Source organism: Halyomorpha halys, unplaced genomic scaffold, assembly GCF_000696795.3.
Source record: "Halyomorpha halys isolate HHAL.00 unplaced genomic scaffold, Hhal_1.1 Scaffold691.1, whole genome shotgun sequence".
In the NCBI taxonomy this organism is placed as follows: Eukaryota; Metazoa; Arthropoda; class Insecta; order Hemiptera; family Pentatomidae; genus Halyomorpha; species Halyomorpha halys.
The window spans coordinates 524,986-542,557 of NW_027113417.1; the positions used below are offsets into that span (position 1 = coordinate 524,986).

The 17,572-nt window shown below is 30.0% G+C and overlaps 1 protein-coding gene across 1 annotated transcript in view; it reads right to left on the minus strand.

Moving 5' to 3' along the window:
- Positions 1 to 17,572, minus strand: part of LOC106685415 (medium-chain specific acyl-CoA dehydrogenase, mitochondrial) — a gene marked incomplete in the record, with an annotated part of 33,170 nt that overhangs the window by 1,529 nt on the left and 14,069 nt on the right. The window contains 11 exon segments of the mRNA XM_014428055.3: positions 56 to 226; positions 2,117 to 2,218; positions 4,619 to 4,759; positions 4,979 to 5,087; positions 8,643 to 8,773; positions 8,986 to 9,066; positions 11,274 to 11,374; positions 12,412 to 12,579; positions 12,653 to 12,737; positions 14,601 to 14,747; positions 14,851 to 15,354. Of these exon segments, the coding sequence (XP_014283541.1) occupies positions 56 to 226; positions 2,117 to 2,218; positions 4,619 to 4,759; positions 4,979 to 5,087; positions 8,643 to 8,773; positions 8,986 to 9,066; positions 11,274 to 11,374; positions 12,412 to 12,579; positions 12,653 to 12,737; positions 14,601 to 14,618 (1,107 nt within the window).

Here is a 17,572-nt window from a genome sequence, read left to right on the forward strand (position 1 = left end):
TATATATATATATATATCTGTGTGTGTGTGTATAAACTAATAGCATATTATTTACCTGGACAGCATCAGTTGCACATTTGTTGGCCACATCCGCAGCGTAAGCTTTTCCGATAGAAGCCGCCAGAGTGTTTTGTTTGCCTTTGTCCAGTTCCCAAGCAGATTTCTGAACCATCAGCCTCGCAGTTTCTACGCCTATGGACATATCTGCTAGAACGAAGGCTACTCCCTGCGAAATAGAACAAATGTCTTGTTTTTTGTACATACAGTTTGAAGAATTTGACAACTTTCATTAAAAAATTAGTTCGGGATCATTAAAAAAAATTATTAATCCTGGGCTCTGAATAAGTCATTAACTTAATATTACCTATTATAAATTGCCTGATTTATTTTATAGATTTTGAGATTACATCTAGACTAGTTTGGTGGGACACTAACATTCAATGAACTTAGTTCAAATTGGTACATAGAACATGTCACATTAAAAATCGATTTTTAATATCTCTTTTTTTTTTAACCATCTAATTCCTCTCGAATCCAATCCTTACAGTACAAAATCCCTAATGCTCCTTACTTTGTCACAAATTATCTATCAGGACCTCAATGTCCCCTATGTTGCCGATTTGGCCAGAACCAGATACCAATCCTTCCATAATAAACTTCCCAACCACCCAAACCTACTCGTTTCTAGCCTGGGTTCATCCTTCACTACCTAATAATGATCCTAGACGTTTGAAAAGAAGATGGCCTCGAGATCTTCTCCTTTAGAAATGTTTTTGGAGTTCTATCAATGGGTAGATTCTCCACATGTTTTTATCATGTCATATCACTTCTAGCAAATTTACTTGATGTGTATATACAGTTGTAAATATCGATAAATAAATTATTAAAAAAAAAAATATCTCTTTTTTTACTTTTAGGTTCTAGTTATTTTCCCTTTTTCTGACATGATATTGAAAGACGATATGGCAAGCTATAGATGAATGTATAGAGCGTCATACCATTTAATAAAAAAAAACTACTAATTTACAAAACTTTTAATAAAACCTATTAATTAGGAACGAAATTTGGAAACAACTAATTTTAAATGCATCCATATATTTCATTCCGAAGTACGTCGAATGGCAGTTATTTTATAACTACTAATATCCTACTTTCTGACGTTAATATTCTAATTTAAGTCTTAAACCTATTGTTCAGGGCACTTTTATTCCATTACCCCAATTCTATTAATTCTAAACTATAAATTCCAAACTCACCGTATTTCAACAGTGTAAGAATCTCTTAGTGAGCTGTTGCTTAGAGTTAATGCCTAACTACTGCAGTAATACCTCTTTGGATTGGAGATAACAGTGTGATGGTGATCTTAACTAGGGGAGTCTGTTTTGTTTTTCCTTACCTAGTGTACCAGTTGTTATTTTTACTTACTTTTCACCTTAACAGCTTTGTGACTATCAGAAAGCATAGTGTCTATTTTACCTAATTTGTCAAAGAGTGTTATGAAATATTTATTGACAGTCACAAGTGCAAAACTAACTATTCATAAATACAACAGTGCTTATCTTACCTTGTTACTGTAAAGCAGTAAATCCTTTATTTCAATTTATCATTTATCTGTTTTCACCCTCTACCAAACGCAATAGTTAATACCCAAATAAATTATCCGAAGAACTCAGCTCATTCTGGGCATAGTGTAAGGGTGTCCCTAGGACAAACAGGCTGTGGCTCCAACACCTATTTCTAGCCAAACAAGCGTTGAGATCTCCTGTAATCACATCTTGCCCAACACAATGTGGAGTACAGCATTGATTTGAATTTTTTTGACACATATTTTTATTTTAAGTTCAATTTAACTATATTTATTCATTTTTTATGGTAAAACATATATCTGCTTTGTCGTAATATACGTATTCAAATAATTGCTCGTGAAAGCACTAGATTTAAATGATTGACAGTTAAAAACCAAAAAAAATATTCATTGCTTTATGCATCTTAAAATCACTGCATGCATCTTAAAAATACTAAAGTAGGTTTACCATGCCATAAACTGTAAAATGCCTATTTTTTTATTACAAACTGGTAATTTTTAATCTTAGAGAAATAAAATCTACTATGTTACCTGGTGCGAAGCAATGGGTTTCCCAAATGTTTCCCTTTGAAGAGCATACTTCGTCGCCTCATCCAGAGCTCTTTGGGCCAAACCAACGGCTCCTGCTCCAACCTGTACCAGAGGTAACTGATATATTGCTACATTTCTTACTAATAACGTTATTTACGTACTAATCTACACACGTTGTATATTGTAACCAACACAGCACACTTGTTCATTTATTTTGTATTAAAATAGAACTGTCGAGTTTTGTATTTTTCTTTGCGATAAAATGAAATAAAATTAGCAAAAATCGAAAGTGGTAAGAGACAATCTATTGACTGTTGGAAGGGTTATAAAAATGACGAGATGAAAAGAACAGTGATCATTTTCAGGTTAGCTATATGGCCAATCACTTAATTTGGATCTTTATTGTCAACAACTAGACCGTTTGAAGATAGCGATCGGCCAGCATTGGCCAACAGAAAAGATGTCGTGACAACCCCAGGCCACACACATCAATAGTGACTCGCCAGAAACTCCAGGAGCTTGGTTGGGAAGTTTTGAAGCATCCACCATATAGTCCGGACCTGACACCAACATGACAAGCGATTATCATGTTTTTCTCGCATTGTGAAACTTTCTTGGTGATACGAAATTGGCGACAAGATAGTACAAGAACCCAAGAGGAGAAAAAGGGCAGTTATCTCATCCCAATTTTTGATTACTTTAATACAAACTACACACACAGAGAAAGAAATTTATTCAATCATGCTGCCCAAATACATCGGGTTGCTACATTACACAGCATTCTGATCAATCCGTGATCGGACATATATAAATTTATAAATTACATTTTTTTGATATAATACAATATAATAGAAAGATAACATTTTTTTTTTTTTTTTTTTCCCCCACAGTATTATTTTACATATCAGTCTACAAACTAAATACAAGCTTTTCAATTTATTCCTTTTTTTTTTCTTTCCCCTCCATTTTACAACCCTTATTTCATTTTATCAACAAATTCCCCTATATAACAAATATTAGAATATAAAAATATAAAAAATAACAAAGTAGTAAATAGATAAATAAAACAACAAATAGGATATGCGATGGATGCATGCCATCCCTCCTAAATACAAATATAATTATAATAATTGTCAAAATTCATGAGTCTGTCAAGTATAGGTAGGTGGAATAAAAAATGGCGGCTGTTTCAAAGCTATAAAAATTTTTAATTTTTCATTCGGAGCTCTTTATCTCAAAACTTAGGAACAACACAAAAAAACCTAAGAGAACGTCATTTAAAGATGAGAAAATTTGCTAAAATATGAGCCCTAATAGAGTTATTTCTGTTAAATACAACTTAAAAACAATTGTTAAGTTTATAAAGTATATAAAAATAAGAAAATATTAATACAAACAATATGAGGAAATATACATGTAGGTGTAGACTGGAGACAAGTTGTTAATAAATATAACCAGGTGTGATATAATTCTCGATATAGATCTAGACACATCAATTGTAGGAGATTACTCATTAAAACTAGTTTTTAATATGGTAAAGAGGTAGATGTATAAAGTACAACAGATAAGTAAAGTAGATATGGTTTGGTGAGGTATAGTAATATGTAAAAGGGATATTAAGAAATTGGATAAAAATGAACAAAAGACCTAACAACCTCATAAGAGTTTCGTTCTGCTGCCAACTGAGCAAAGAAAGGATATACTTCCTGGGTAGGGACCGATTTGTTATAATATATACATAGGTAAACACCAAAAGTGTCTTAATCTTATATCTAATACTACAATAGGTAAATATACGCAATAAATTAGGAAGTACAAGTATAAGATATTACATACAAACATAAATACATTGATACATAAATACTTATATATAAATAAATAAAGTTATTGAATAAATGTATATATAAAGTAGTTGAATACGTGTGTGGTGTAGAGGGTAAGATTTTTTTAAACATGTCTACATGTAAGCCGACAAAAAAGTCTGATCTCTAATCCAATATGACAATAGGTAGATATATGGTGTAAGTTATTTTATATATAATACATAATATATAAGTTATATATAAATTATATATAAGTTATTTTATAATATAATATATAATAATATTTATATTTATATCTAATAATCCATAATAAGAAGTCCTGTAAAGTGGGGCGAAACGTTGGTTAACAATAAATAGTTTTATCCTAACTATTTTGATACCTTTATTGACCGCCACCCAGACTTATCTTCCTCCAATCAATGCAACATATAGTTCACTATCTTAATAACAACTTTTTCCTAAGTCGATTCCGATAAAATAAAAAGTTTCCCCTCGAGGGTTTATTCCCCATAAATTCGTTATTGAAATAGCCCACAGTTTTACAGACTGTTCAGTGCTAAACATTAGTAACGATAAAATGATATTAAATCACATAAAATACGAGTATTATTCATTGTTTATTTTTTATGATTATATAGTTTGAATTAAATTAAATAATTATCAGTTTATCTTTACTCACCATTGGTCTTGTTACGTCAAAGGTGCTCATGGCAATCTTGAAGCCATCTCCTTCTCCGGAAACGACATTGTCTTTCGGTATCCTAACGTCCTCAAAAGTTATACCACGTGTATCAGAAGCTCTCTGGCCCATGTTAATCTCCTGCCAAGGAAAAATAATAATATAACAACAATAAATTAAAAATTATTTAAACCGGAATAAACAATATATTTCAAGTAAACGTTAAGATAATATTATAAATTCATAAACGTATTTATAAATAAACTACCAGCGCACAATAAGGATTTTATTTATTAAAATGATCTAATTAAATATAATCTTATATCTTGACTACCGTAAAAAATCTACATTGATAATAACCTTTTTACCAACAGTTATTCCCGGGTATTCTTTTTCCACTATGAAGCCAGTAAATGCTTTGGCAGTTGGTGTCTTTGGATCAGGATTGGTTCTTGCCAACACGAAGTACCTTATATCAAAGAAAATAGTCTCATTAGGGTAATTAATAGATATTTTAATTAGATAGATAATAGATATAAGCTCATTTAATTAGACAGTGGCATGAGCGAAACAAAATTACTCAAAAACCAGCTCATAATTGCTAAATAAAACTGAATAATTAGATTTAATTGGAATATGTTTGCCTTTGACAGTAAGCGACGCCATCCATCAGTCTATATTCCTGCCCCACCTTCCTACGCTGCACGTGCACTCATCGACCCAGTCGAACGTTGCTATCTCACGAATATTGGAGGGCCTTGGTTCTTATCTATACAAACGATATGTCGAGCCCAACACGATATCCTCAAATTGATGTTACAATATCAGCCTCTTTAAAGCATGCTTATAACGCCCTGTTGTTCCTCCGTCTCAACCTTTTGTCGTCCAAGATGGATCCAAAACTATAGATTATGAGAAAACTTTCGAGCACCTATAACGCACTGAGAATTTTAATTAGCTATGGTGACTTCTCCTAGTTTTATTGTCAAACTCTAATTTTTAAATATTATAATCAGTGTGTAGCAGAGGGGACGTCTCGTCCCCAATGGAACTTTCAGGGGCAGCAAAATTTCAGAATAAATAATAATATCTTGTAAAAAATTGAACTATTCCCTTTACGACTTTTTTATTTGTTAACTGAACAATAAACGATGAATATGATTGTTCTTGCCAAAACGTTCTTTAGAATTACTGTATATTTTAGTCTTTTAAATTGAAATACCTAAATATTAGTACAAGAGCCGGAGAGGAGAAAAAAGGCAGTTATCTCACCCCAATTTTTGATTACTTTAATGAAAACTATGTATAATTACTAGTCAAAATTGATGAGTCTGCCAAGTATAAGTAGGGGGGATAAAAAATGGCGACTGTTTTAAAGCTACAAAAAAAACTAATTTTCCATTCGGATCTCTATATCGTAAAAAGTAAGAAGAACACAATAAAACCTAACAGAACGTCATCTAAAGAAGAGTAAATTTGCTAAAATATGAGCCCTAATAGAATTATTTACGTTAAATAGTTTTCGAGATATAGCTTTTTAGAAAGCATCATTTCATAAAAATGTTGTATGGAACGTACTGAAAGATCAGTAGTTAGTGAATTTATTTTGAAAAATTTATATCTGAAAACCATTTGACGTACAGATGTCTATTAGCACTCAAATTGTAGCTAGTTCAATGGACTGTAAAGTATTTTATGATAATTATCTTCGTAGGAGTAATAGTTTACAAGAAATTTGCTAAAAAATTGATTTATAGTTTTTCAGACAAATTTTTATTTGCCAAATTTATATTCATATGTGGATATCATAAAAACTATTACCCCTGCGAAGATAAGTGTCATATACTACTTTATAGTAAGTTAAATTTCCTTTATTTTGAGGGCTGGCAGACATATGTGCTTCTTATGGATCTAGAGATATATTTTTTCAAAAATCCAACGTTTTATACGAACATCTAGAAATTAACATTTTGTGAGTTTATTTTGTCAAATATAAAAACTATTACTCCTACAAATATAAACATAATTAATTTTATTTTATTTTATTTTTTTTTTAAAGTCTCATAATTAATTATTTAATTTAACTATCTTTAGATACTGGGAGAAAAGAAGAGAGAAAGTGAGAAGGAAAAAATAATTCGCGTGGTCTTGAAAGGCCGTTCCGTAAAAAAAAAGCTTAATCTCCATTTTTACAGAAGTAAAATCCTTCCCCTTGAAATTTATGGGTCAGGTTTATAGACATGAAGAATTTACAAATAGTACCTCTACTTCAATAATAAATTATTAACATTAATAAAAAATTAAAAAATTAAATTAATTAACAAAATTTAATTAAATAATAATTTTTCAGATATGACTAAATAAAATATTTTCTATACTGTACTTGAACACTTGATTATAAATAGTAATTTACTATAGTTTCTTTATTACTTTACTCCATAGGTCCCTCTCTGTCCCTGACCACAGGAGCCTAACAGCCTCCCACTCTTCGAACTCCCATCTCGCCATCTTGTAGTAGATCTTCTTCTCCATTCCTTGGTATTCACTCAATACAAATTTTGGACCTCTCGTATCAAGTTTGGCAAGTATTACCAGTCTGCCTTCGCTTCAGTTGATGTTTCTTTTCATAGAATCTTAACTTTAATTCTAGATTGTTGTTGCCTGGGGCTTTAGGGCGTAAAACCCTGAGGTCATTAACGCCCATGTTTCGTGCTTTATAGTTATGTTTCATTTATATTTATAATTCTATTTCACTTCATTTTTCTCTTTAAATAATTTCGAAAAAAAAAATTAAATAATTACTTCTACGTATATCAGATTTTCTGGTTTAAATCTTATTCAAAAGGCCATTCCTTTTTAAGAAAACTTAGACCATTTCCACGTTCTTCTGGTCATCATTCAGAGCATCCGATACACTTGGTCCTACTCCCAATCTACTCAAGTTCGCAGAATAAAAATGACATTTATCAAATATGTGACTGATCGTAAGTACACTGTTGCAGTATTGACATTTTGGCGGTGGCTGCTTACTGATCAGATACCTATGAGTTAAACTCGTATGACCTATTCTCAATCTGGCAATAGCTACCAGTGGTACTATGGACCACATGAAACCCCTCCTCTCTGCGATTGGAGCGGTTTGATGTGGTCCATGGTTAAGTGGTTTTTTTGATAGCTTTTAATTTGCTTGGCGGGCTTTCATCCCACATGGCTTGCCTACTAGACGATATCTCATTTTTCATTGGAAGACTTATTTTTTGTGGTGTCAGAATGGCTGCGCCCTGACCTGGAAGAGCAAGTGCTTGTTTAGCTGCAATGTCCGCCAGTTCATTTCCAGTGATCCCCACATGACCCGGCACTCATATAAAGAAAACAGTTTTTCCCAAGTTAACATGCTCGAAAACTTGGGAAAAACTGGTATAATTGTGAATTTTTATGATCGCCGGGTGTTTCGGGTAAATGATCTTCATGGCTTTTAGTGAACTTAAAGAGTCGGTAATGATAACTATGTTAGTATTCGTTACTGTCATGGAGAAGTGGAGTGCTGAGGTTATTGCATGTAATTCAGCTGTATATACACTGCATAATTTATGCAGTTTTATTTTATGGGTTGAGTTATTTGTGATGAAAGAGGAAATAATAGATTGTAATTTTCTGTTGCGGATGCGGTCTTTTCTTTTAATACCTATCATACTTTAAAATTGCACTTGAGTCCTTGCTAGTTTTTCATAATAGTTTTCTGTTGTCGACCATCTCTGAAATCCATATAAAATTACCGAGTACACAAATATTCTCAATACCTTTGCCTTTAAGCCCTTAACGCACAGCTTTTGGGGAAAAAACGGCCAAAATAAATAGATTTTTTTAAATGTAAAAAAAAAACACGATTTAGAACATTTTCTTTGCAAAAAAAAATTTATAATACAAAAATAATCAAAATTTTAATTTTAATTTTGGATACCGGTTATAATACCTAGCTCCCTATTGTATTGTTGTAATTGTTCATAAATAAAATTCATAATACCAGTCAGCAACACCAGCGTTCGTAATCCACATCTTGCTACCGTTGAGTACCCACTCATCTCCATACTTCACTGCTGAGGTTTTGATACCAGCCACGTCCGACCCGGCTCCAGGTTCTGTTACACAGTACGCCTGCACAATTTAAGGATAATATATAATAGCAATAGGATTTATGTTCAGACCTTGTTTTCATGTTTCATTCATATGAACATAAGGATAAATAATTTCAAATCACTATATTGGAGGAACACGAAATAATCTGTATCATACATTAAAAAATTCGATTTCAATTTAGTACAATATTGTCAAGTGAATAATAATATATTTAAGATGAAGATACATACGGTTGTGATTGGTTGCTCTACCAATCTTCCTAAATATTTCTTCTTCTGTTCCTCATTGCCGAAAAGTATGAGGGGTACTTGCTGAGAAAAAAAAAAAATTTAACTTCAATCACTTTCATAAAATAATATACATAAATTCTAGCAATTTATTTAGCATTCCTTTATTACTAAAAACTAAAAGATAGGGAAAAACTATTAATCTCGGCTAAAGTGAGAACACTGACAAAGCATCAGGTGGAAGTGGTAACACGCTATTTCTGGTTGGACTCGTTCAGGAATCTGTCAGTAAATATTTAAGTTTTTGAGGTAAGTGTTGTAAGAAAGGCGTTCTGTGTGAATATGCGTGTTGTTCTCCAGTTTAAGGAAATCAGTGAATTTTTATATGCTTAAGACCGATTGTTTGTTTTTCTTCCCTGAGAAATCTTATATCTTGGTTTTACTAATATTGATAAATTATTAAAACATGACCAGATATTATTGTTATAGTTTAATTATTTTCCTTTCAATACAATACCTCATTCTTGACAAGATAATGTACTGTCACTGGTAAGTGTCACTTGGTATTGATAATTTTGTTTTGGATTTTTTTTTTTTTTTTCTGTCATAGTTGTAAAAGTCCTGAAATATTGTACAACAGAGAAAAAATATAAATTAGATTTATATAAAACTACTAGCCCTACAAAGATAAACATAATTGACTACTATTTTGTAGTAAATTTAAGTAGCTTTAATTTGAGCGCTGGCAGACATCTGTACGTCCAATGGTTTCTGAAGTGAAGTTTTTCATAAATCAAACTTATTGTCCGCACAACTATAAATCAATTTATTTTAGCAAATATCATGAAAACTACTATTCCTACGAAGGTAAAGATCATAAATGTTTTATAGTCAATTAAACTAGCTTTAATTTGAGTGCTAATAGACATCTGTACGTCACATAGTTCCTAAGATATAGGTTTCTCAAAATAAATTAACTAACTACTAATCTTTCAGTAGATTTTAAAGAAATTTTTCTTTTTAAAAAGCTATATCTCGAGAACTATTGGACGTAAATAGCTCTTTTAGGGCTAATATTTCAGTAAATTTACTCTTCTTTAAATAATGTTCTCTTAGATTTTCTAGTGTTGTTGGTAGTTTTTAAGATATAGATATAGCTCCAAATGAAAAATTAATGTGTTTTTAAGGTTTTGAAACATCCACCATTTTTTATTCCCCCTACCTATACTTGGCAGACTTATCAATTTTGACTATTAATTATACATATTTTTCATTAAAGTAATCAAAAATTGGGGTAAGATAACTGCCTTTTTTTCTTCCCGGCTCTTGTACTATGACTAGGACTAAATGTCTTCCCTTGAAAGGTCAAATGGTTTTTGAGATATAAATTTTTCAAAATAAATTCACTAACTACTGATCTTCCAGTACGTCCCATATAACATTTTTATGAAATGATGCTGTTTAGAAAGCTATATCTCGAAAACTATTTAACGTAAATAATTCTATTAGGGCTCATAATTTAGCAAATTTACTCTTCTTTAGATGACGTTCTGTTAGGTTTTATTGTGTTGTTCTTACTTTTTAAGATATAGAGATCCGAATGGAAAATTAGTTTTTTTTTGTAGCTTTAAAACAGCTGCCATTTTTTATTCCCCCTACCTATACTTGGCAGACTCATCAATTTTGACTATTAATTATACATATTTTTCATTAAAGTAATAAAAAATTGGGGTAAGATAACTGCCTTTTTTTCTTCCCGGCTCTTGTACTATGACTAAGACTAAATGTCCTCCCTTGAAAGAATTAGATAATCAAATTGCTTAGAAGAGAGTTGCCGATCTGTGGGAAAATATTGCTTCGTTAGTTAGTTGTTGACTAATAGCAGTCAATGCAAAAGAAACAAGGAAAACTTGATAATTTTGAGGAATATTACGTAATTAATTTTCCTTAGATTAGACCTTGGAGATATAAACATTTGCCTCGTTTCATCGTCTTATCAACAGCATACTCAATTTTGCATAACTGGTTTATTCTCGAAGAGATTGAGGAGAGCTAAAAGAAACCAGTAGACATCAACAACAATATGGGTGTCCAGTATTTTTGTTATACTAAATGTTGTTATTATCTCGTACCTTTTAATTATTACTATCTCGTTCTAGCAGAAAGGTTAGCACTGTAAAGTATCTGTTAGTAGAGAATTATACTTACTTATAGAATTTTATATTACTTTCGAATTTATTTCTTGAAATCTTAAAAATGAAGCAGCCATACAGTAAGTGTAGTAAGCTTACCCCAACAAGGCTAACATAAAGTGCAGCCTGAATTCCAGCGCAGCCGTATGCAAACTCTTCACAGATGAGGCAGATATCCAACATATTTAAACCAGGACCACCTAAATAAAATAAATTAACTCAATATATATATGTTATAGTACTTACTGGTCAAAAGCTTAGTACCTTTGTGTAGCTAGTAGTACACACAAAGCTTAGTACCAGTTAATTTGTGTGAAACAAAATAAATAACCGTCTAATAAATATTTCATACTATTGTTAAGCAATAAGATATTACGTTTTTTTTTTTTATCTATTCCGTAAATTCCGTAAAGAATAATTGACAACGATTATTTAGGTAAAATTTTGAAAATTGTATATAGAAAGTGAATAAAATAAAAATAAATTTTACAAAAACCTTTTCGTAAGGAAACTATGTAAATTTTAAATATAAGCAGATGATCAGGGTTGCGGTCAAAAAAGTAGTTTTTGTAATGTCAAAAAACTATTTTTTAAATAGTTTTTTTAAATTAAATCATTGATTGTCAATATCTGTTTAACCTATCGCTTTGAACAGCCCTGCAAAGTGGGGGACTGCAAACGTCGGACATTAAACAGTTAAACTATTTGTTATTTTTTGACCGCAACACTGACCATCTTCTACTATTTAAAATTTACATAGCTTCATTACGAAAAGGTTTTTGTATAATTTATTTTTATTTTATTCACTTTCTAAGTTTTACGGTCAACTATGTATATCTATATATGCAAATTTTAATTTTTACTAAATATTTGAATTGAGTTGAGAGTAGAACAACACATTACAAGATGACGTAATTTGAGTCGAATTTTAATGATATAAATTTTAAAAATTTCAACACACTAAATGAAGATTAATTTTATTTTCTTACTATTTATCTCTGATGTTGTATTATTTTATTTGGTTTGACAATTAGTCAATATTCCGTTTGAAAATTATTTTGTGTTTGATTGAATTTTGCCAAGCAACTGAGATGGCCCTGAACTTTTGTCCTCTAGTTCACATAAAAAAATAATTGTTTTCTTGTTTTGTTCAAAAAACATAAAAACGAAACATTTGCCTCAATATGCTAACAAATATTATATCTTATCGAATACCTTATAGATGAAGATGACATACCGTACTTCTCTGGTATGTATCCGTTCAACAACCCGATCGAATGTGCCTTCTTTAATATGTCCCAAGGATATTCTCCTGTCTGGTCATGATGTGAAGCTTTCTTGAGGATTTCTTCTCGAGCGAACTTCCTGGCAAGTTCCTTTAGTGCTCTTTGCGATTCGTTCAGTTCTAAAAGAAACATTGTTCATTAATTTTTTAGGAAAAAATCTTTCAGTCGTGACTGATACCTATTGATGCTTACCAAAACAAAGCCCGTTTGTTCGTAGGACCTCCGAAGAAAGACCTCTTGTACATGTTTTCATAACCCTCACGTTTGAATTCAACAACTGCAAACAAAATATAGTCTCTGAGGTGTAAATTAATAAAATTAAAAATAAATATAAATAACGTTTTTAATCATAGTATGATTGCTGTTCAGTACGGTTGTTTTGATTAAGGATAGATATGACAAAAGAGTTTAAATCACATTGTTGATCACAGTATATGATATAGATTGAGTGAGGTTCCACGAATAAGATGCCTTAATGACATAACATAACTTAAGTTTGAAGTTAATATCTATAATATTATATTGGAGTGAGTTCAACTATATATTGTTATACAAAATGGTTTCACTAGGTTTGGTTCACAACATTCTACAAGTTAGGTGTCAAACGATTCACTGTTGTATCGCGACTGTGGTATCTATAGTGATTTTATTTTTTATAGTCGTTTAGTCAAGAATTATAGTCATTACATCCATCGAAAAACAGCATCAAATCAGGATGATTAAAATTAGGAATCAGACTTTCTAGTAATAAAAAACCTAAAAACAAACAGTAAAAGGAACCAAAATATACAAAACTGTGCCTGAAACACCCAAATCCAGCAAAAATGAACTTCATTATGTAATCAATAATATTAGCATGCAAGAATACATGGACAGCTTATTAAACTTTCTATGAATCAAAAAAAAAAATAATAATAAGTAAGTAAACTTCTTTTGTTAAAAATCAAAATTTTATCTACAGTTGAAGAATTAAATGGAAGCTAACTTTATTCAATGATTTTTTTCCTACTTTAAATATCTTGAAACTACGATTTTAAGATTTAAGAAAATTAACAAAAATGTTTCGTAGAAAGAAGAACTTAAAATAATAAATTATATCATTAAATTCCAAATACTGGATTTTACATTTCTAAATCCGGAATTTTGTATTACTTCAAACTTTACTATTGTAGATTGAAATTTCGTTCTTTTCAAATTTATTCATCAAAATAATTTTTTTTAATAAATTTAATTTTAGTTCAAAAATTGTATTGAAGTTCCATCTACTTGTCACTTCCTAAAACAGGAATTTAGATTTGTTTCCAATTTCGACCAATCTTTGCTGTTACTGGGCCAAACCAAAACGAGTTTTCAAGATAAGGATAATTTAGCTTGAAACTTGCACTATGATCATTTAATTTAATATTAATTGTTTGTGAAATATAAAATTAGTATCGATAGAATGTCTTTTTTATGATTTGAATTTTGCTGAATTTAAAGCCAAAATCCAGTCTCTAATTATTATAAAATCATCAAATCACTTTCACACTTCGTCGCTTTTACGCTCGAGATATTATCGTTTATAGTACTTTTTAATAAGTTTTCTGTAATCCTGCATGAATTTATCCGTTCCTATAACTTAAACTTGACAAGCTTCTTGCATAATATTCTCAGAAAAGATCTTAACTAGACTTAAAGTGTTATTTAAATAATATCATAAGGTTCAATTATTTATTTACATAAATGTATTGTTGGTTTTGAGTTGTTTGGTAAGTTATGCACAGTTTACACTTAAATAAAATTTACAATTTTTAACATTATGATTTTTTTTAAATTTCATAAAACATTATTTAACTTGTTTAAATGAAATTATAGTATTTAGATTTTTAAAAAAAATTTAGTTCCACTGTCGTTTAAAGCGAAGTCCAATCTGTTACTCATGATCTAGTTTGTTATATAATATAATATTTTTATTTATTACCAATATTCGAAGGAATACCTTTACGGGTAAAAGAATTTAATAGGAAATATAACTTCTATTCTGCTTTCAATTGGACAAAGTTTGCGGTAAATAAGAGATCATACCTTATTTTCAAGTAACTGATGATCCTTTATAAAAATTTAAGTAGCTCTAATTGGTAAAGCAACTAAAATAACTTACATGTCTCAACAGTGTCATATTTTTGCCTGGATGTAGAAACTCAGAAAGTTTTTGACGCTAATTCACTGAGGTAATGACTGTTAGTGATTTTCCTAATAGAGGTTGAGATAAACAATAGTAAACTTATCCTTGGTTGGGAGTTACAACCTAACAAAGTTAAAAGTGAGGTCAGGCATTAGCATTATTCCCATGCAAAGAAACTCGTTTGAATAATATCACCAATGAACAATAGTGTATTATAATTACTAACAATATTGATGCTAAAATAAGAAGTGCTACTTCGGTAGGCCGAAGTTTGATTTTCGTAACGCTTTACCGCTTATCGAGAATTCGCGAGAATCGCTGAGAAAGAAGACAAACATGCATAAAAATTCAATTTTTTATCAACAAGCACAATATTTATAAGTATACCATCTTGCAACTGTAAATTCTATTTTTGTATAAAACAACAGGAAGTTAATTATACTTAATTCGACATCAAAAGGGCATGTATTTATCCCAACTAAGAGTGAGTTTTTTGTTTTTATTTGTAGACGTAAATTTCTTGGGATATCATTCTACTTTTAATCAATATTTAAAATATTGTAGCGTGATACCCGGGCCAAGAAATAAAAAAACAGGGAAACAAACAAATTTTCTTTATTATCACTAAAGAACATACACAATCACCACAAAATCCCCACAATAACACTATGCTTTACTCGTAACCTTTATCAACACTGACTCACAACGTTCTTGAACGGACCGATCAAATCGATCGGCTATCGATTGTTTCTTGACCTCGTTACAATATATACGTATTAAATAGACTGTTTGTATTTTTCAAATTGTTTCTTCATTTTTATTTATTTTTTTTAATTTATTAGGTACTTCTATTAAACTACAAATATTTATATCGTTGATTTACACTAAGAAAGTCATTTTATTACATAACCAATTTGCGTAATATGTATTTCTTCTTCGTTACTCCGTAGCTACTATTTTGCTCATAATAGTCAAACCCAGTCGGTTAGAAAGAAAAAACACATTGAAAAGGAAATAGATCAAACTAAAAAAAAAAAAAAAAAAAAAAAGCATTCAACTTTACTGTGATTTTACAAATAATTGGTAACAAAAAAGCTTAGAGAAAAAAAGGTTTCCGAAAGTTTCTACAGAATTTAATAAAATGTTAGGTGTGATATGAAAATGTATTGACATATTTAATAAATAATACTGCTGGATTAACCATAATTTTTTTTTTAATTTTCAAAAAACAAATACATTGTTAAGAGTTTATAAATTAATTTGAAACAAAATTAAGAAAACATCTATATTTCAGAAACATGGATAGTTTACTTATACATAAATATAAAGAGGTATTGTTATAGTATACCTGTTGAATATGGAATTCCTTGGATTGTCTTATGGCATTTTAAGGTTAGGTGGAGGTTCCAATGAAGGTAGTGGTGGTATAAGGCTTGCGCCAGCGGATTATTGTTTTTTAGTACTTGGATGGGTGTCATCACTACCAGAAATAATGAATAAAATAATAAAAAAGTAATTATCAAATGTGTAAAGATACAAATATTTTAATAAAATGTGCCATAATAGTAATGGTTTTCAATGGTATTAATACATTTTATTGTAGATATTTAGCTTAATAAATAAAGAACACCTTAGTACTATCGTTCCCTAAGGGATTTATAATACTGCTTGGAATTCCCTTTTCATTTTATTATCTGTAGTAGAATGTGTATTCTTAAAAAATGTGGTATAATGTTAAAGAGTTTTTTTTTGTTGTTTTTTAACAATATTGGCATTCTGGGTGTAATTCTTCATTTTTTTAAACTATTGTTTGTATATTTTCCTTTCCAAGGGTGTGAAATAACGATGGTTGTGCCAACAACACAACCTTGATGGACCCCATATCCGGTCCTTTGATATTAAGAAATTCATTAACTTGCTGCACAATCAAAATTTATCATAGTCAATAACTTATTATCATCCAATTTTGATAACAATGTTAGCCTGTGATATTATAAATAAGATCCTTGAGAATGACCGAAACGTAGGAGTTATATGAAAATAAACAGTGTGAGATTATATTGATATTTTTTTTTTATTTTAATTGAAAATACATAAATAAAAACAGGTTGTAATGTCTTTCCAAACATAAAATTAGTAAGATAATAAAAGAAAAATGAAGTAAAAAGCTCAATAAAATATCTAAGCCTTTTTTTATCAATATCTTACAAAGCGAATGTCACTTGACAATTTTGTATAACTTTATAAAACAATAAATAATTGAAACGAAACCAAAATAACGTAGGTTGTTGACAATAAAAACAATTAATGTATTGTTGACAAAATTACACAGCAAAAAAATTTATCTCATGACGAACATATACTTAAGATATAAGCACTATAGGCTGATTTATTAGGAAAGAGGATACACAAAACATAACCGCGTCATATTCAATATATATATATATATATATATATATACATATATATATACATATGAATAATTATTTATACAATTCTAATATAATAATTAATATACTTCTGTTTATATACATTGTATACGTATAATAAGTAAAATGTTTTTTAAAAAATTCAGCAAAACATCTGGACTTTGGCTGAGTATGAAATCATGTTATGGAAATCAATTAAAAGTACTTTGTTCAAGACTATTTTGTTCTTAATAAAAGACTTGAACATGCTAAAAGAGTTGATGGTGGTGACATTTTAGTAGATAGTTTGCCGCGTACGGGGCTCGGGGTTTCTAAGCCCGATTAGGGGTTCTACCCGTACAGGTATTATATTTAAATTTTTTCATATATTAATGTAATATATGTATCTGTATTTATATATTTATATCATGTATTTATATTATATATTTATATTATGTATTTATATTTATTGGTATTATGTATCTCTATCGGTTCCTGATGGGAACTGACTGAAAAGGGATGCGCTATATTTAATTCAAC